The sequence below is a fragment of the Penicillium longicatenatum genome (assembly GCF_028827895.1).
Source record: "Penicillium longicatenatum strain IBT 33135 chromosome Unknown contig_1_segment0_segment0, whole genome shotgun sequence".
In the NCBI taxonomy this organism is placed as follows: domain Eukaryota; kingdom Fungi; phylum Ascomycota; class Eurotiomycetes; order Eurotiales; family Aspergillaceae; genus Penicillium; species Penicillium longicatenatum.
The window spans coordinates 3,030,957-3,050,245 of NW_026643119.1; the positions used below are offsets into that span (position 1 = coordinate 3,030,957).

The following is a 19,289-nucleotide window of genomic DNA, read 5'->3' on the forward strand; positions in this document are numbered from 1 at the left end:
CAATTGCGGAAGATCCATTCTGTATCCACCACAGCCCTGTGGAACGCAGCCCCCTCCGTGCTCTTCTCAGTGCAATCGCCCCAAGGCATGTGGCCATCCTCAGACAACGCACAACTGCCACGTGGACGAGGAGGCATGTCCAAAGTGTCCTTTCTTAACTGAGAAAGCATGCTTATGTGGCAAGCGGGTGATGAAAAATGTGCCCTGTTGGCTCAGTGATGCCCGCTGTGGCCAGGTCTGCGGGCAGCCCCTAAAATGTGGTTCGCATTTTTGCAAAAAGGATTGTCACCGAGCGGGAGATTGTGAAGATGCAAACAAGCCTTGTCAGCAAAGCTGTGGTAAAAGCAAGACATTGTGCAGTCATCCATGCACTGATCCTTGCCACGCGCCATATCCTTGTCCGGAAAAGACACCATGCGCATCCACGATCACGGTCACTTGTGGCTGTGGACGTTTGCGCCAGCAAAGACGGTGCAACGCTGCCAAGGCGGTCACTTCCAAGGGCCAGCTACAGCAGCCAGAGCGTCTACCCGTACTTACCCCATTAGCCTGTGACGATGAATGTGGCCGCCTTGAGCGCAATCGCTCCTTGGCATCTGCTCTCGGCGTCGACATCAATCAAACGACCACAGTGCAGACCATTACCTCCACAAACCTGCCGTATTCGACCGAAACGCTTGATCAGTATATTAAACTTGCATCATCCGTATCACTTTCAACTCTCCAAACTTATGAATCAACATTGCATTCCTTGGCACTCGACTCAACCAATCGCTCCACCCGCTTCCAACCTGCCAAGTCAACCCTTCGTTCATTTACCCATTCCCTCGCGACAGACTGGGGTTTTGTGACCGAAAGCCACGACCCAGAGCCCCATCGCCACGTCTTTGTTCTGAAGCCTCTAACCTGGACCGCACCAATCTTCGGCATGGGTACCGGCTCTTCGATAGGCATCGGTGGACTGAGTGTGCGCGAATGTGTGAAGCTCCGCGAACGCGAGCGCACCAAGGAGCGTGAAGCTCAGCGAATTGCCGCTCTGGAGGCCAAGGCCTCGCGTGATGCCGCGAAGGCACAATCAAGCGTGTCTGGCGATGGATGGGCACAAGTTGCATCCCGGACTAAGGGCAGTGCTAGTAGTACTAGGAGTACCACACCTGTTCAAAATCCATTTGGCAGCCGAACAATGTTTTCTGCTCTTTCTGGCGAAGGAGTTCAAGATCCACCGTCTAAGAAGGAGCGCTTGGTCCTTCGATCGGGTATCGGCGCTGGCAAATCAATGCGCAAAGAACCAGCCGAGGAGGTCGTGGATAGCTGGGAGGAAGCAGAGGAAAAAGAGGAACAGGTTGAGCGCGAACAAGAAAAGGTCACACTGGATGAAAATCAGACGCCTTTAGATCCTGTGTCCGGTACACAGGATGTTGAGCGGCAGGATGAGACTAAAGAAATCGCTGCTACTGATGACCTGGATTGAATCTTCCAGGACAATTCCTTGGATTATGACTCATGACTATGAGGAAAACAGAAATTTGTTGTTTATGCATATGATACCCGGGTAGCATTGAGGACCTCGGGGGCATCCATCCCAAATGTGGGACTTTCATCATTATTTCGTTTTATGTACTTTTTTATTCAGCCATAGAAGGAATCATTTCGCATAAACATTCTTGATATAGCCGATATCATCAGTAATTTCAGATTGACTGAGATATTGTTTATGTCATAGTTCTTCCTTTTCCAGTTCGCTGCATGAGGATCTTTATGCAATATGGAATCATGTAGTTGCACAGGGACACGTATGCTGACTAATCTACACATCGAAATCAATTAACTACTCGCCTCATCTCAAAGACCAATTAGCTCCCCAGGTGGTCATTGCTTTGAGGTTGATAATTCTTGTCACTGTTCGCCATCGTTGACTATATGGTCCCAACATTATTCGGTGTCACATGCGAGGCGTATGTGTTACCTTGACTCCAACTGAAAGTGTAAATATTGGGTAAACCGACAAGACAAAGTAGATAATTGAGAGGTCGTTGTGGGTTAGATTGAAATGGTTCAAGGCTACTTATTGAGCGACAATTCCGTTACGCAATGCACTAAGTTTTATTGCCAATATATCAAATACAACTATCAGGGTTTCCTTTCCAATCAGCATGCCTTCAAGTCCAAAATTATACTCAGAGCAGTTGCATGCCAACGTTCTTGTCCTTCATGGTAAAATAAAGCGCTCCAAACTTTCAGCTGATCAGTATAATAATTCATCTTCATCCAGGGCACGGCCAATCGGGGCAATTTATATCCTGCAAGACCCAGTTCCTCCAAGCGCCTCTAATCCCAGCTATCCGAGAGTCCTTAGAAAACAACGCATCACACCTTAAAGTACACACGGTCAACTTCTACTACCCAACAGGCATGTTCCCCGCCGAACCTGACCACCCAAACGTTGAAAACAACATATCTTGGGCCTGGGGGTACGGTGAGGCGGAGATAGAACAAATGTCTGGATACCAAGAATCAATTCAACAACTTTTGGCAATCCTTGAAGAATACGGTCCCTTCGTTGGTATAATGGGCTTCTCAACCGGAGCTACCTTAGCTGCTGCTCTGGCATCTATATTGGAGACTAGAGAATCTCACTTTGGGACTCCTTTTGAGGTGCGTGAATGCAGAAAGACTCTTCATTTTGCCAGATCCTACACTTTCTAATACTTGTACCCTGAACAGACAACCCATCCGCCTTTCCAATTTGCGGTATGTTTTAGTGGTTTCAAATTGGAAAATGAGGTTTATGACTCTATCTACTCCCCTAAAATCCAGACTCCTATTCTTCATGTTGCCGGTAATTTGGATCCGATGATTGATCCTGCGAGGACTAAACGGTTGGCTGGTTCTTGTGCCAATGCCTCATTTTATCAGTTTTCCGGCTCACATTATATTCCTCGGTCTGTGGACTTTGTCAAGACGTTGACTGAATTTGTCAAACAAGCTTTGAGCGGCAACAGAGGTGAATTTGATTCGGGCTCGGAAGATGATGAGTGGGAAGATGTCTAGCTGGGTCGTATACTAGGTCTTGGTCTCTCCTTCTTTTTTCGGATTCATTGTTTTTCTTCCTTGCATGTATATTATTTCAAATCTAAAATGTATATCTCAATTGACTGTTCGATGCCTAGATATCCAGTGTAAACCGTATTCCCATCTTCTACTTCTATGTTCTAACAACGTACAAAACTCTCCATTTCAAATCTTGAGTCATAGCCTAACCAGAAGACTCGGCAGGGATGACTTTCACAAACATCAAACACCCCTCATTAGATGCCCGGTATGGTCCATGTAGCATGCCCGGTGAACGATAGGCATATGCACCAACACCCCATGACTGATCCCGCGAAAGATCCTCGAGTCCACCTTGCAGGAAACACACCTCTTCAATAAAAGTGTGCGTAATGGGCTCGTTTGTTGTGGCGGTATTCGGTTCCCACCATTGTAGCACAGATTTATGTTCCGTGTCCCCATTTAGAAGTAATTCCCAGATCCCAGGGCCAACAGGTTTCCATGGGGTTGACGAGTGGGGTGTGCCAGGTTTTGGTAGGGGAGGTGGGGTGGTGAATTCTTTTTGCATGAAAGCCATTTTTGCTTTGGGTCACTAGTCTTCTCCGAAACTCTTTGCCTTTGCTCAGCTTTCGCCACCTCCTGCTCAGTGAGAAGCACTGCCCTGTCTGCTCTTATAACCGTTGGTGGGCTCAAATATCATTACGTCAGCAATGTGATCTGGATGATTATAAATCATTGACTGTAAGTTATGGAGACCATATGGGGTGGGACTGTCAGATAAGCATTCAAACTCTTACAGGCGTTCGTTCAAAGTTAAGCAAGAGCTATCAAACCATCGAAATGAAATGTTTATATATTTTGTTTGGAAAAAATTGAAGCTCTGTTGCATTGTCACAATAGCGTGGTTCCCAGAGCTACGATGAGAGATTCAATAATCAACCAACCCCGTGGGGAAATGATATGCGGAGTAGCCCCCAACATTTGAGCTTCAGCCTCCTCTTCGAAAGTTTCCTTGATTTCCTGGTTTCATGAGATTCGATTTCTCCCGCTCTCAGCTATATAGCAATATCAACCCAGTATGCCTCGAACCACCTTGAAACGCAGCCCGGAGCTTAAGATAGTTCTAGACAACGGGACTACTTTCATACCTGGCGAGACAATCCATGGCCATGTGCTCCAAAAGCCTCCTCTGAGCACGAATATATCTGTTTCCATCTGTTTCCATGCAAAAGCTGAGGTCACAATGAACTTTTCTAGTGGCATGACTCATCGAAAGTATACCAGTTGTTTTTACCTTTTCGGGGGCTTGGGTGGACTTCCCAAGATCCAGCTGGATCCTATCGAAGTACCACCCAATAATCCTGAATGTACGAAGTGGCCATTTTCGATTACAATTCCTACGCATCCGGATCTTTCCTTTATGAAGAGAAATAACGTGGATGAAAGGAGTTATTTGGCTCTCGGTGATGCACCGTCACAAGAGCTACCTCCGACCTTTTACATACGAGCCCCGTCTCTGGGTAGAGTTATCGAAGCATGTGTCGACTATTACCTGGAAGCGACACTAGTTAGCAACTGCAAGAACAGATTTCCACTTATTGGAAAGAAAGACTATAAAGAGTTCAAAGCCACTCAACCACTCTGTGTGCAGCTGATCTCGTCGCCAACTCCAATTACCGACTTCGAGACCAAGCATCGTTCTGAATACAGAGAAAGATTCGTTTCGCAACGCTTGATGATTGGCAAGGACTCTAAACTCTCCGTCGGTCAAAAAATGGAGAAGATGCTTGGTTCCTCTAAAGTTCCAGTATACTCGTTCTCTCTCCAGTTGGACTTTGCCACTGTGCTGCAGATTGGTAACCCCAATACTATTCCTCTGCGGTTGGGAGTGAACACGATTTTGAAAGAAACCAGCGAAGTCTTACACAACAAAATTCCAGACATTGTACTCGAGCAGTTCACCTTGACGCTGTTATCGACAACGCACTACACGTCGAAGCGATTGAGGTCGACGTCGACATCGAAGATCCCTGAATTGCAGGACACATCCTCGCTCATTCTGGCAGTGTATCCTTGCATGCATGGTCAACAAAAATCGGGCCAAACCATCGCAATCCCGAGTACGGAAATTATCGTTGTGCCCCGAGATAGTACATCTCCACCTATTGATCTAGGCATCGCGCTAGGGGTGAAGACGCCAATGAGCTCTAGAGCGGTGGAGATATATCCAACATTCACAACGTACAATATCAAGCATGAACATTTTCTTGAGTGGGAGTTAACCCTCGCATGTGCAGGGGAGGTCGTGAAAGATAGAGGCAAGCAAGCAGTTACAGTGAAAGCGCCGAGTGATGACTTGCGACAGCCCCAGGCACCCATAACCTCACCTTTGATGACTGAAACTTAGCTTTGCAGTGATAATTCAGACACTTGGGGAAGTGCCACCCATCAGAGAAGCTGCTGTAAGGTATCATTATGAGCCTTGGATATCTGCTATAACTTACGGCTCTGTTGGTAGTAAATCTTCGTTATAGAAGACATGTGTTGCATCGGTCTCATTTGTCTCAATAGCTTAGGAGCGCCCTTCCGAGAAGATAACGCCTCTTTGGATACAGTAGATGTAGAAATTTTTGAAAGTCATGTGTATCCCCATTTGATGTACAAATTAGCAAGACCGAAAATAAAAACAAGCTTGATCCACCGAAAGAAAACAGATTCGACAACAGCTATTAATAACAAGAAATCAGTACCATTAACAAATAAAGTAATCCCGAAGATCGCTCGACACATGCAAAGCATGTGGGAAACGGAACAGCGGTGCTTTCCTCGATAAAAAGTTGGCTAATGAACTATGTAATGAACAGGGTGGGTGGGTCCATCCGACATGACGCGCGTAAAGCCACACGGGTAAGTACAAGGACCCACGAGACAGGCTAAGGGACCGCTCGGCTGACCTGTCATGTTGGGAAAGAGGGCAAATACAAAAGTAGCTCGTGGCCTTTCATAATTAGAGCGGGTATCATGGTGGTATTTGGTCGGCCAGAAGAGAAACAGGCGGAACGGACGCGGGCATAGGGGGTCATTGATCCATCATTGAGATAGTAAGCGGCACGTTTCGGACAAACGTTTATTTATCCATCACTTCCTCAGTAACAAAGGAATGGATGTGGTCAAAGTAACCCGGCTCGGCCACAGAGTCATTGTGGGCTCCGTTCGGCAAAGTACGCCAGATTTTGGTCTCTGACTGGCAGAGTGCGAATAATGCAGTCATATGAGAAGGCCTATATTGGATTAATCCTGACTGTTTCAATGAATTTCGAGTGTTTGACTTACGGCACAATTTCATCTTTAAGTCCACTCAAAAACAAAATAGGAATATTGGTGATTTTAGGCAGCCAGTCCTCGCTTTGCCAAGTCTGATGGCAGAAGCGAGCTAGGTACCGCGCTGGGGGCATGATACTAGACAGAAAAATGAGCGCTTATTGCTTGTGATACGGTAAGCAGAAAGGGAAAACTCACGATGGGATCAACTTTCGAATACTAGTGAAAGTGTTCTCCAAGATCAATCCTGCAATGTCACCCTGTTCTTGGTTGGTTGCAACCAGGTTGATCGCAACGGAGCCACCCAAGCTCTGTCCATAGATGACTAGCTGTGTATCTCTCGTTTCTGGGCGCTGTCGCAAGTAGTCCAAGCCAGTCTGGGCATCAATCTTCAGGCCCACTTCATCTGGTGTGCCAGTGGACTTTCCATATCCCCGGTATTCGAGCATAAAGATATTGCAGCCTAGCGTATCTTGGATCGCTTTGCCGATGGGGACGCGATGACCAATATTACCAGCATTCCCATGGAACATCATCACTGTAAGATTGCGCTTAGAACGAGTCTTGGGCCCCCGCAGAAATAAGGCATGAAGGGATTCTCCATCGGGTGTTGGGATTTGAAGTTCTTCAAAATCGGTGATACCGAATTGACGGGGACTCGGCACATTGATTCGCGCATCGACTGGGATATTGCGGGGGTAGACCACTTCACTGGAACCATATTAGTCTCCAGAGCGCCAAATCGAGGTAAAGGTCGACTTACTTTTGCTTAAAATAAAGGACTCCACTTGCGACCACAGCCAGACCGGAAGAGGCCAGTACGGGCAAACGAAGAAACTGAATTGCGTTGTTGGCCATGCTGCTAATGCTCCATGCTGGAGGCGGCGGAGGGGATTGGGACATTGCGAAGCGCAGGGGGTTGCGGGTGGGCAAAAAGGAAGTGTTTTGGCGAGGCAAGATAATACAATACTAAAAGAAAGTTGTACAAGACAAATTCACAAGATCAAAGGAACATTAAGGAGGTTAGGGAACTGTTGTCTTGCGGGGGGCTGGCGATAAACGGAAACCCTATCAGCACTGGCCCTTGCTTCTCACCGCCCGAGCTGGACGCGTTGAGCTTCTGCCTTCTTACAGCTCCAATGATAGAGCATCATCACCCTCTTCCTACCCAATCTCCAACTCCCCATTCCTCCTCTTTGTTCCTCGCTGTCTCTTTACTCAGTAATTCTACTCACATTTGACCCATCAAAATGGTTCACCAACACGGCGTCACTGGCATGCTAGGTGAAGGTGAGTTGAGCTATCGTCATCCGCCGGTCGAGGAGCTAACATCCATCCAGATGGCATCCACGTTGATATGAACCACCTGAAGAGCGGTGAAGTCAAGTAAGTCTTAGGGATAAATTGTTTTTGTTTCTCATCAAGATAAGCAAATGCTAACCAGTCACTTGTCCAGCCTCGGAACCTCGATGTGAGTTTATCGGAGCTTGCCCTCACCCTCCACGATCATCGGATTTTAACGATTCAATAGCATGGCAATCAACTTCAAGGATGGTGTGATTCTCGGTGCGGACAGTCGGACGACTACCGGTGCTTACATTGCGAACCGAGTCACGGACAAATTGACACAGGTGCACGACACCATCTGGTGCTGCCGATCGGGCTCCGCTGCCGATACTCAGGCTGTGGCCGATATTGTCTCCTACCATCTGAACATGTACGGCGTGGTCAACAATGAGGCCCCCAGCACCCAGGTGGCTGCATCACTCTTCCAGGAATTGTGCTATGAGAACAAGGATGCGTTGAGGTGAGTCCCGGACCTGAGGCATCGACAAGCACGGACTAACCGCCTTCACAGTGCGGGTATCATCATTGCCGGATATGATCCACGACACGGTGGCCAGGTATACTCGATACCGCTGGGAGGATCCTTACACAAGCAGTCGTTCGCGATCGGAGGATCAGGCTCAACCTACATCTACGGTTACACCGATGCGCACTGGAAGGAGCAGATGACGGAAGAAGAGGGTATCGACTTTGTGCGAAACTCCTTGCAAGAAGCGATCAAGTGGGATGGCAGCTCTGGTGGTGTTATTCGACTGGTGGTCCTGACTAAGAAGGGTGCCGTGCGGCACCTGTACCTGCCGGACAACGGCTACACCGGGCCTGGAGTGACAAATTAAATCTGTACTAATAGCATGCGTTGGCCCTCGGAATGCGAATGGATTATGATCACCTCGATCGCCTTGTGCTTTTTTCCCACTTCTCATGTTGAAACAGGGAAGTTGGGTCTGAGCAGTACACCTGTCAGATGTAACAGAATGGCGCTAGCCAGCTGTCATACCCTGGACCACTTTGATAGTTGAATGAGGCGATCAGAAGACCAGTAAACAATCGAGAATCTCGGCAGTTTTGATCTGGGGATTAATGCAAACCTTCATCCCCTTTAGCCCTGGAGGATTACATCATAGATGCGGAGGTATGTTGGGGGATTGCAGATGCATACCGATGCACGAAGTTTATAGAGATAGTTATGAATGATTGAGGCCGCACATAGAAATCTATTTCGGAGTATATGTATCTCCCTGAAAACTTAGTTCGGAATGGATAGATCGAAGTCAATTCCTCTCGGTGCACTATCATGAAGAATCATGGCCACGGGCGCAGAGATCGGGCTGTCATTCGTCCGATATGATCCCATCCACACCGTCTTTCTTGAATATTTTACGTTGATTATATTGGAATGAATCCTGATAAGTGAGTTTCCCCCCTTATCCCTTGCTATAGAACTCATTTCTGGTTTCTGGTTTCTGGGTTCTTATGGGTTTCGAATTCCTATCTGGCTTCTTCCTTCTCCCTTCTACTCTGTATCTGCCTATCCTTCAATTTAAATTAGTTAGTCTGTTTGTTACTAGTTCCCTGATTTGAACCCTGCATTTGACGGTTGAAACAAGAATTGCTCCCACTTAGTTGTTCTTCCTCTTTAGTTTCACCTTCTGCCCGGTTCATCTCCACTGACCTTACCGTGGAACCAGTCTCTCCCTCTGATTGAACTGGTCTACGTTGTTTCTTTTGCAAATCCGTGACTTGTTCTTTCTTTTTCTGCTTCTCCGCTTTCTCTACTCTTGGCTCTTTGCGCTGGCAATGGCGTGGACTGGTGCTCCCTGAATCCAACCTTCGCGTGTTCTGGCCCTTGACCTCCGGGGACCCGGACCCTTCGTCATCGAAATGTAGGCAAACCACACTTTCTAACCCCTCTTTCTCTCTCATCCCCGATCAAATCCCCCAGGATGATCCAGGGTTTCACTTTGGATTTCGTTGCCCAATCCAGCGCTGACCCGCCGAAAATAGACTAAGCTGGCTATGGGATCCATCGTTGCAAACCACGTGTCGTCGGATAAGATCGACAGGATGTTTGGAGCAGGAAACCAAGAGGTGTACTCGCGCTTCGAGGGCCGCTCTAGATCGACCTCCTCTAATACGACCCCCACCTCGACCACCGCCCCGCCACCCATAGGCTCTGCTCGGCTTCCCGCGCATTCGAACGAGATCCCCGCCTACATCAACTCCCACCCCCCAAACCCCTCCAAGGACCCGTCCCATCCTTTGCCATCCATGACCTCTTCTAACTATGCCTTTTCGACCGATTACCCCTCCCACTCCAACTCTCAGACTCCCGTTGGTCATGCTGACGGGGACTCGATGATCGCCGCTCCGTCTGCACCTGCACCGCCGGCTTATACCCGGTCTCCAGACTCCCCGCGCCTGCAGCCGACTTTCAGGTCGATGCAGTCTGTCCCGGGGTCGGAGGCAAACTCCCCTAGCCGCATCCGCGTTCGGAGCTTATCGCACATTCAGAGTCTAGCCAGTGAAGAGTTCCTGGCGCCACCTCCACGATCACACGCTACTGGTCATGGCTCGCCACAGCGACAATTCGAAATCAGCTCAATGCCAGTGGGGGATGTCATCGAGATGGTCGCTGGCTTGCTCACCAAGATCACCACCACCAATGATCTCCATCACGAGCATACACATCGCCACATTCCTCCGCCAGAAGGGACTAGCAACCTTAGTCCACAAGCCACCAGCGTCCTCGCATTCCACGGAAAGAACGTCCCCAGCATTACAATCCTCAGCTACCTCACCCGCATCCACAAATACTGCCCCACTACCTACGAGGTCTTCCTCAGTTTGCTGGTCTACTTTGACCGAATGACCGATTTGGTCAATCGGGGGCAAGTTGACCAGTTCCAACGCTATTGGGAACCAAGCGCTGGCGAGCCATCTGATTCCTCCTCAGATGCAATGGACACATCGGCAGACCGCCAGACACAGGATCCATCAATAGTCACTCCACCATCCTCCACACGCATGACTGCACAAGACCCGAAGAGTCCCAACGCATCCGTTTCCCCGGGCCTGTACCCTCAAGGAGAAGACGACAGTCTCTCTCAATTTTTTGTGGTTGATAGTTTCAACATTCACCGACTGGTCATCGCGGGCGTGACCTGTGCGAGTAAATTCTTTTCCGATGTTTTTTACACCAACTCTCGATATGCAAAGGTATGTGGGGTACCCCGCCATCTCATCAATTATTCGCTAAGCACTCAGGACATGTAGGTTGGCGGTCTTCCGCTTGTGGAGCTTAATCATTTGGAGCTCCAATTCCTCCTGCTCAACGATTTCCGTCTAGCCATCACGGTTGAAGAGCTCGAAGCCTACGGAACCATGCTGGTCGAATTCTACGCTCGAGAGATTGTTTCACAACAACAAACGTCCGTGCCTTGGCCAATTCCAAACTCCGGTGCTGGCTCTCCCTCTGACGCGATGTACATGCGGACTGGCGAGAAGCCTCGAGATCCCACTGAACTCAGCCAGACCCCCACCCCACCTTGAGGGCTTGTTCTCTCTAGCAATGTGTACAGCATCCCTTCCTCCATCGCTTTATCACGCGCCTCACCTCATCTCAACACGCTGGGCGTTCGCCAATGGTTGATGGTGATGGTTCGTAATCAAGCTTACCAATCCTCATTCTCCTCGATTTGGCGCCACATACCCCTCCTTTCGTCTCACCTTCATGCTCACATATCTTCTGGGTAGTTGCCCGAATTTACAAGTCACGAATTGTATAGATTTTGATGGTCAGCCGGTTCAGCTGATTGGGTCTCTTCCTTCTATGCTATTCCCCCGTCTGCACTTCATACATTTACACTTGGGTCTTGCGTTTTGATTTTCTGCGTGGGTTTCCTGGCTTCCTTATCGCTTTTTTTTTTTTTTTTTTTTTTTTTTTTCTTCTTGCCATAGTTGGGTGCTGAGGCGTTGGATTGCATATTGAATTTGAGGGATTTTTGGGTTATAAGGACTTTGTTAGTCTGATTGATCTATATATTCTTTCCGGATCAATTGTCCCTTCTGTATCCAGTAATCTATCTGGGGTGTCTGTCTTATACAAAGATTCACTATTCATTACTCTAATATCCACATCCTCGAACCCAACCGAATAGCACGCCCTATTAGCAATCTCTTTAAGCTGCAGTGCAACCCTTGACATGCACCCTGACGTTCCGAACATCTGAATAAGCATCAGCTAGCCCTAATAGTCTCGCCAGCCGCTTAGGGTCTGACCTCGGCCCGGTCCGGACAAAAGTCCAAAATAGTGCGTTCTTTGTCCTTGTCAGGCGACCAGCTTTCGTACCAGGCGAGGTCACTGAATTGCTCCAAGGCTGGTATGTCAAGTTTCTCCAGCCGTGATGTGTATATTTAGTACGCATACCTGTGCGCGGCTGAAACCGAGGCCACGCTGTCTTTTATGCTGAAACCGAGGTAGGAGAAATCGTATTGGGCTGGTTTTGCACATGTCAACTGGTGGCTGAACTTTAGAAGCATAGACGTCTTAGTATGGCCTGGCTAGTCCGAACTGCGCAATCAAAGAAGACTTTGAGTTTTTGATTTTCATCATTCATCTCCACGTACTCTACATTCTTGCACCTGTTCTGCTCTACAGTCAAATATCCCTGCATCCAGACCACTTCACCATCAATGCTTATTTTTCCAGGCAGAGTATTTCTCCCAAGTAAATCATGCCTACCGTCTATGCACCTTTAAAAATCAAATTACATCTGGGTAGCAAATCACAAACAAGGACATGGCTTATCTTGCCAGGTTGCAAATTCATAGCAACGGGGCCGCAAAAACAGCTGCTTCTATCGGCACTCCAGTGATATGAGTCAACTTACTGTTGGCCGATGCAATCTTTCAACCCAAGAGAGAATGGTAAGAATGCGTCTTTGTCATCTTCAGAAAATCTTTCATTCCTGATTGCCATCGCTGAAGGAAAGTTTCGATCTGCTCTAGCAACAATTCTAATTTTAAGCTTCTTATGCATTCAATCATGATAGATTGATTGCGTCCTTGTGATTCAATAGGGAATCGTCAGTTGAACAAAGCTTTGAGTACCGGGAAAATATGCAAGAGTCGCCAGTTTCGACGAAGTTATAAAAACCCGAACTGGCTCCAAGCCCAACGACAGCGAGTCGTGTCATCAAATCAATAAAGAGGGTCGCCAATTCCCAGATCAAATGAAATATCGACAATCTCAATGTCGAATATGTCCACTATATTCGTATTTATATTCTATTGTTTTTGTATTGCTTTTGTTAGATGACCTCTCTATCCAGCGACTAGTAGTGTCTGTACATTTATGCTTTGCTTGATAAAATGCTCTCGCATAGGTGCGAGGAGGTCTTGCGTTGTTTCCTTTGCTAACGCCAATTACTGAAGCCATGCCGCTGCGCTCCCGTCAAGGTGTCCAAGAAACCTTTGTCTCGCGGCATGTCGATGGGCCGGGATGGGTTGCTTGCGCATACATCTCTCCAAGATCTGCAGTTCTAGTAACTTAGCTTACTTGGAGCTACTCAGATTTTGAGGACGAAGTCAACAAGCCAGTTCGAGCCGAGGAAAGAAAGCATCTAGAGAAGCGTCCAAGTGAACATTCTGCATCGACGGGACACAGAAGAAAAACACTTGGGAAACGAAACAAACGAGAAAAATCAAGGCATATAAGAACCCATCCACAATTACTGTGTGGGGCTCCCAATCAGGAATGTTTCAGAGCTGAGACTACACTTGATACAAACTTTAATCCATATCCTGTTGTGGGTACTGAAATTAGGGCCCACGCACAGACCATAACCTTATCTCCTCGTACATGTACGTGTCTCCAGTGGATTTACATGCTCGTTTCTCCTTCACAACATATTCCGATATATATGATGGGTAAAATGCATGATAGACCGAAATACAGGTCCTTCCAAGATCAACCAATTGTCAGTAATGGACAAATGATTTCCAACGAATTTTGACTAACTCTGTGTCATCAGATCGTCAATGACAGTCAATAAATAACGCAAGAATCTCTTGAGAACCCCAATGTTACTTCCATTGGTCTGCAGTAAAAGCGACATGGTTATTCGACTATCCACGTGCTTCCATTAACTCAAAATGTTCTCATTGCATCCTTTGTCAATTCATCGTCCTTGCAGTCGCTACCTTCGCGATGACGCTGTCTTTCACCTCTCGCCCGCAGCTGTTCAATGAACCTTACAGCCTTTATCCCTATCTTTGATTGGCCATATCTTTTCGATTTCTAGTCTTGCTTACGAGAATCGGCATTTGCCTTCTTCTTTTCGAAGACTTGTTACGCATGGCGTCTATTAAGCTGGCTTGGTCAAACTCTATCATCCTCGCGTGAGTTCAGTCTCACTCCAAATAGATCTCTTTCCGTAATTCGACTGTGCCCAGATTTGGCACTCATAAAGTAGCCGAAATTCATAACTCATTGCTCATAATTTTTGCTGGTCTCTATAATATGTTTCAAATGACACACCCATATTCCATCGAATGTCCTTCCTACGAACACCGAGTTCGTATAGTAGATGCTTGAGCACCGATCGACTCAGAAACTAGACATTCATGAGCCCCAGTAATGATAAACAGAATACTTTTGGCACACAACTGGGCTGGGCTCTTACCGACGCTTGTTTCACCCGTCATTGGCCCCGGCCAACTCTCAACTGACCGCTGCTCACTGTCTGTCGTGCCATTCTGGCCCTGGGACACTGGGCCTATGACAATCCATGATTAGCGCAGGAAATCATGGTGTTTTTGGGCAGCATACTGTTATATGCCTGTCCAGAGCAATGAGCTTTATAACTCAATTGCCTCAAAAAGTCTTCCTCGAAACACCCCGCGCCATCTCGAAGACTTTGAGCGGGGATTGGACCTAGGCATTCTTGCATTCCCTGTACGAAGACTGTCCAGTCACCTCCATGTCGCCGTATCATGCCCAGTTTTTGGTGTTTTTTATTGCTGATCTCCGAGTTGGTGGTCTTGTTGAAATGCTCGAGCAGGTTTGCTCTGTCTTGATACCCTTTTTTACAGGCCGGGCATATATAAACAAGCCGGTTGCCACGAATAATACTGCGGTACCAGGCCAGATCATGCGCCGCTTTTATGGACTCCGGTTTCGTCTCATTGTTTGAACCTCTTGGCACCAGAAGTATCCGGGTTGGGTAGATTGGCTGGACAACCAGAAAGGTCATACCTCCGCCAAGCCGTGCCGGTTTCTCAATCCAGATTGATTGCGCCGAACTCAAAGCCACTTCATCTACCGTGGGAGTACCTCCAACTTTTAGCACAGTGTAAATCGCAAACGGTAGGTTCTGAGGCGTTCTGGCTGGACGAGTCGTTTTGATCAGCGCATACTGGGCACACTATAAACTTTAAGCTTAGTAGATGGAACCATGAAACGATCGAGTTTCGAAAATACTTACGCCCTCATAGATCAATCTACGGATCGCCAATGTAGCCTGGTCAATCTGATCTGTCCAAATCTGGATGATTCCATTCTCGTCAGCATCAGCAGCTTTTGCATTGCCCTGCAACCAAGGCTCCAGCCCTTTCAGAACCTCAGAGATTTCCTCGTAGATTTCTGCATTTCCAAGTAACTGAAGATGCTCAAAGGGCTTCATATTCGATGTGCGAAACAAATATGCTCCAACTTTCGGTTAATTCTCCCGAGTCGAGGTCTCACCACGCCATAATCTTAAAGCCTAATAAGCCTGCGAGTCAGCCTCAGCTTGGCAATTTGCCTAGGTGTAGGCAAACTTTCAAACCTACACAAATACGACTCGACCTATCACCATGAAGATCAGCACTGCCCCTCCGTGAGCTCGCATGGATAAAAGTACATAGAAAGGCTTCAGGCCCCCCACTCTTCTCTGGCGTTTCAACTCTTGAAAATGGGCCTCGTCGGCGTTTTCTCATCTCACGCACCCTCACCATCTATGGAGGAGGCGTACTCGACAAAGGGACCATATGGACTTGATGTGTTGTATGATCCGGACTTTGCAAGTGTGGAGTATGTTTCACTTCGCTTCCTCGTATGCAAAGGATTGCTCGAACCCCGCGCATCCCCAACGGCCCGAGCCCCAGGCTAACAATTTGATTCACCGACTTTAGCATCGTCTTCGTCCACGGATTAACAGGAAACAGAGAATCCACGTGGACGGATAAACAGTCGAAAATCTTTTGGCCTAAACAGCTTCTTCCACGTGATCTTCCCAATGCCCGTATCTGGACTTTTGGGTATGATGCCGATATCATCGGGGCTCTGAAGACGGCTAGTTCGAATACATTGCGAGATCATGGGAAATCTCTTATGCATGATCTGTCACTTGCGCGGCTGATGCAAAAATCTGTGAGTTTGACATTCGTTTGGTCTGGACCGATGATTGTCTAATGCTTAAGGTTCTCGTTGGCTTCTTAGCATCGTCGCCCTCTGATCTTCGTTGCTCATAGTCTTGGCGGCCTCGTTACGGAACAGACACTTGTTTGTGCTCGCGAATCGCCTCATCAGCATCACAAGGATCTCTTCGAGTCGACGTTCGCTATTACGTTTATGGGGACTCCGCATGTTGGTTCTGCACAGGCCAACTGGGCTACTCCGTTGACACGATTGGCCAGTGTTCTGCGTAGAACGAACTCGGAAATTGTACAGGTTCTAGAGCCGGGGTCTGAGATGCTTGCCAATCTACAGCAGGGATTCCATACAATGTTGGAGGATTATCGAAGAAATCATTCCAAGACTATTGAGATGTTTTGTTTCTATGAAGAATTGGCGGTCAGAGGGATTGGCAAGGTTTGTTTTGTTGTAAGACTCCCGTACATGTCCATTCGCGCTAATCATATTTTGGCAGATTGTCGAAGATCATTCTGCTATTCTGAGTGGCTGTTCTAATCGCAGTATCCATGCTGATCATATGGGGATGACCAAGTTTGGCAGCAATCGTGATCCTGGATATGTTGCTGTGAGTCAGCAGTTGTGGTTGTGGATTTATACTTTAGAAGAGTCGAACGCGCAGGCGCAGGCTGCTCCGGTGAGTACCACGCAGCTGCAGCCACACCAGCAGCAGCATACCATAGATTCTGGTGGTGGTCCTATATTTCTTGGAAGCGTGACTGCGGGTCGAGATTTTATAAATTCGACCCAGACTAGATAACGACTTGCTACATATGGATGTATATGGGATTGAGTATTGGTGAATCGTGCAAATATAAGTACAATTACTATATAAAAAAAAGGGAAGAAAAGAAAAGAAAAGAAAATGCAGGTCTGATGCAACGCTATAGGTACATTAAGTCATCACTGCTCACTACGAATATTGTTTTTGGGTTAGTAGAGTAATTCAAGGAAAGAAAGTATGTATCCACCAAAATAAGTAAAACAGGCATGGACTCGTTAACATGAAGGCATTATTCGATCCGCGGTGGACTCCGGGACTTTTTGCCCATGGGGCTCCGGCTCATACTGGTTCTGTGATGAGGTTAGTATACGAGCTCTAAATGAGACCAGAGAAACAAGGTCCACTTACGATCGTCGTCGCTCGCCTTCTTTGCGGAATCCCTCGATGATCTTCGCCATCTCCTTGCGTCCTCCGGCCGCATCAACCTTCCGTCCCCCGAGACTCATGCTCACTTTCTCGTGTGCGCTGGCCATGAGCAGTCGCTTGAGAAGGAGATGCCGCATATTAAGACACACGAACACACCACAGTCACTGCCACCATCCTGCTGGGGTGAGTCACGAAGATGCATAAAGCTGATAGGCACATTCAACAAAGCCCCGAACTTCCTCGTCACATCTGCAGCCTCCCACTGATTCCCTTGGTATAGTGAGTCATAGTGGAATGCAATTCGGTCAACGACGGAAATAAGTAGTAGCGACCAATGCGAGCCGCCTTCTGCTTGCATAACATTGCGACAGTCATTGATAGGGAGGAAAACGTGGGTGGCACGAGAGAAGTCAGGGAGGGCCTCACGGAGGGTCCGAGGATCGCGAGTTTGAGCGAGCATGAAGGACATGCTGGGTCGGAGGAGGATGATGTTGGAGGATTGGTATTTGGTGAGAAATTCATGCTCAAGATATCTGCAGGGGCAGTCGTCGATCAGCTCAAGAATCTTTGGGAAAAACTGGTGTCATCCGATCAAGTCGAGGGGACTTACTCCTCCCAAAATGAAATGATCTATAATCAATTAGCTTAATTTTTAATTGAAGCTTTCACGTTGGCAACCCACATTATCCGTGAGCCAGTCATTCTTGAGAGTTTGCATATCTTCTCTCGTCACTAAACGCATGTTAATTGCTGATCAAATGTCTCACTCGTGGAGCATGGGGTCCATACACCGAACATCATAATCTATTAGCGCGCAAAACCGCCTCCGTTAGCATGTTTCGCAAGGTCTTCAGCATTCGCATGGTAACAAACTCACAGCTCAAAAAAGCGTCCTCCGGTGTCAACTGCGATGGTCAACAATTGTGTCCTGCGGGCAACCAGCCTAACCAAGACTCACCATATCATTAAACCTCCCCCGCATCTTCTTCTGCAATTTACCTAACCCGCCGTCCAACATGGTGGCAATGCAAGATCAAGCTCCGCAGAAGGTCGCAGATATGAAGCCTCGAAGGGTTGCTAGTGGTGGACCAACACACAGGGGCGTACGAGACCAGACCAAAGAAAGTCTATCGCAACGGCGGCAAGAGAGGCTAGGCAGACAATTTATCCCACTCAAATCAGATCAATATGCAAGAATCGTTGCGCAAGTTTGTTCAATCGCTGTAACGCTGAGACCTTCCAAGTCGCAGACCCCACTAGAGGTTATGTACGTTTAAGCTTGAGATTCGCAGCGGCGAGCAGTCGTCGTCTGGGACGGCAACCTGCGAAGTTGATTCGCGTTCTCCCCAATCCTGCACTGGCGAAGTGGAGACCGTTCGGATACTCCTCCGGATTGGACGGCTCGTTCGGAAGGAGTGGACGTCGTCAGCCTTATGGTGGCGGACGGTAGTGCAAGAGGCGCTAATCTGCAGGGGACTGTGGATGCTGTACAGATTGGACAAAGGGCGCACTGTTTTTACTGGAAGGGAGGGTCTTTGGTCTCGTGGTGGTTGTTCGGCTTCCGCAGGGTGGGGTGAAAGGAGAACTCGGGGGAAGGTTCAGGGGACCAGACTAGCTGGCTGCGGGCTTTGAGGTGGGCAGTGTCAAATTAGGGACATCACTCTGGTATCGTTAGATTTCCAAGATAACCAGGCACCGGAGCAACGAATCCCTGCAGTCTTTCGGGATGTTGGGCTGCGTCACATGTAGTCACGTGGGGCCGGTTGGAGGCGTTGGCATGTTGAGTATCTACCCCAGGATACACTGTCCGAGGAAATACGTGTGTAGGCTATACAATAAATTTATATGCGCAGCAATGATTTACGAGGAAGAGAAATTGTAGTAATAGTCATCAATAAAAAGGGGTATCTAAACATACATCCCAGGGCACTAGTGAACATTCATCACACGTATCATGGAACGGGAAG

General features: G+C 47.8%; 10 protein-coding genes across 10 annotated transcripts; 6 read left to right on the forward strand and 4 right to left on the reverse strand.

The window, feature by feature from the left end:
- Positions 1-414: 414 nt before the first annotated feature.
- Positions 415-1,471, forward strand: N7484_001890 (Single-stranded nucleic acid binding R3H; the record flags this gene model as incomplete). The annotated part of the gene is made up of 2 exons (XM_057112310.1): positions 415-490; positions 549-1,471. The coding sequence occupies 2 exons, from the start codon at positions 415-417 to the stop codon at positions 1,469-1,471; spliced, it is 999 nt and encodes a 332-aa protein (XP_056977047.1).
- A 682-nt stretch (positions 1,472-2,153) lies between these two features.
- N7484_001891 (uncharacterized protein) lies at positions 2,154-3,051 on the forward strand (the record flags this gene model as incomplete). Its single annotated transcript, XM_057112311.1, has 3 exons — positions 2,154-2,214; positions 2,273-2,655; positions 2,725-3,051. The coding sequence occupies 3 exons, from the start codon at positions 2,154-2,156 to the stop codon at positions 3,049-3,051; spliced, it is 771 nt and encodes a 256-aa protein (XP_056977048.1).
- Positions 3,052-3,256: 205 nt separating this feature from the next.
- Positions 3,257-3,628, reverse strand: N7484_001892 (uncharacterized protein; the record flags this gene model as incomplete). The annotated part of the gene is made up of 1 exon (XM_057112312.1): positions 3,257-3,628. The coding sequence occupies one exon, from the start codon at positions 3,626-3,628 to the stop codon at positions 3,257-3,259; it is 372 nt and encodes a 123-aa protein (XP_056977049.1).
- Positions 3,629-4,129: 501 nt separating this feature from the next.
- On the forward strand, positions 4,130-5,458 carry N7484_001893 (uncharacterized protein; the record flags this gene model as incomplete). Its single annotated transcript, XM_057112313.1, has 1 exon — positions 4,130-5,458. The coding sequence occupies one exon, from the start codon at positions 4,130-4,132 to the stop codon at positions 5,456-5,458; it is 1,329 nt and encodes a 442-aa protein (XP_056977050.1).
- A 720-nt stretch (positions 5,459-6,178) lies between these two features.
- Positions 6,179-7,275, reverse strand: N7484_001894 (alpha/beta hydrolase; the record flags this gene model as incomplete). Its single annotated transcript, XM_057112314.1, has 4 exons — positions 6,179-6,332; positions 6,385-6,510; positions 6,571-7,083; positions 7,136-7,275. The coding sequence occupies 4 exons, from the start codon at positions 7,273-7,275 to the stop codon at positions 6,179-6,181; spliced, it is 933 nt and encodes a 310-aa protein (XP_056977051.1).
- Positions 7,276-7,622: 347 nt separating this feature from the next.
- pre3 (proteasome core particle subunit beta 1) lies at positions 7,623-8,579 on the forward strand (the record flags this gene model as incomplete). The annotated part of the gene is made up of 5 exons (XM_057112315.1): positions 7,623-7,662; positions 7,713-7,758; positions 7,829-7,843; positions 7,904-8,179; positions 8,231-8,579. The coding sequence occupies 5 exons, from the start codon at positions 7,623-7,625 to the stop codon at positions 8,553-8,555; spliced, it is 702 nt and encodes a 233-aa protein (XP_056977052.1). The 3' UTR covers positions 8,556-8,579.
- A 1,156-nt stretch (positions 8,580-9,735) lies between these two features.
- N7484_001896 (putative cyclin-dependent protein kinase complex component) lies at positions 9,736-11,268 on the forward strand (the record flags this gene model as incomplete). The annotated part of the gene is made up of 2 exons (XM_057112316.1): positions 9,736-10,935; positions 10,993-11,268. 2 exons carry the CDS (start codon positions 9,736-9,738, stop codon positions 11,266-11,268), a joined length of 1,476 nt encoding a protein of 491 aa, XP_056977053.1.
- A 3,613-nt stretch (positions 11,269-14,881) lies between these two features.
- N7484_001897 (uncharacterized protein) lies at positions 14,882-15,401 on the reverse strand (the record flags this gene model as incomplete). The annotated part of the gene is made up of 3 exons (XM_057112317.1): positions 14,882-14,916; positions 14,975-15,143; positions 15,204-15,401. The coding sequence occupies 3 exons, from the start codon at positions 15,399-15,401 to the stop codon at positions 14,882-14,884; spliced, it is 402 nt and encodes a 133-aa protein (XP_056977054.1).
- Positions 15,402-15,671: 270 nt separating this feature from the next.
- On the forward strand, positions 15,672-16,931 carry N7484_001898 (esterase/lipase family protein; the record flags this gene model as incomplete). Its single annotated transcript, XM_057112318.1, has 4 exons — positions 15,672-15,790; positions 15,892-16,129; positions 16,199-16,570; positions 16,629-16,931. The coding sequence occupies 4 exons, from the start codon at positions 15,672-15,674 to the stop codon at positions 16,929-16,931; spliced, it is 1,032 nt and encodes a 343-aa protein (XP_056977055.1).
- Positions 16,932-17,184: 253 nt separating this feature from the next.
- N7484_001899 (Ulp1 protease family protein) lies at positions 17,185-18,340 on the reverse strand (the record flags this gene model as incomplete). Its single annotated transcript, XM_057112319.1, has 6 exons — positions 17,185-17,245; positions 17,304-17,855; positions 17,933-17,952; positions 18,005-18,054; positions 18,200-18,227; positions 18,281-18,340. The coding sequence occupies 6 exons, from the start codon at positions 18,338-18,340 to the stop codon at positions 17,185-17,187; spliced, it is 771 nt and encodes a 256-aa protein (XP_056977056.1).
- Between the last annotated feature and the right edge of the window lie 949 nt (positions 18,341-19,289).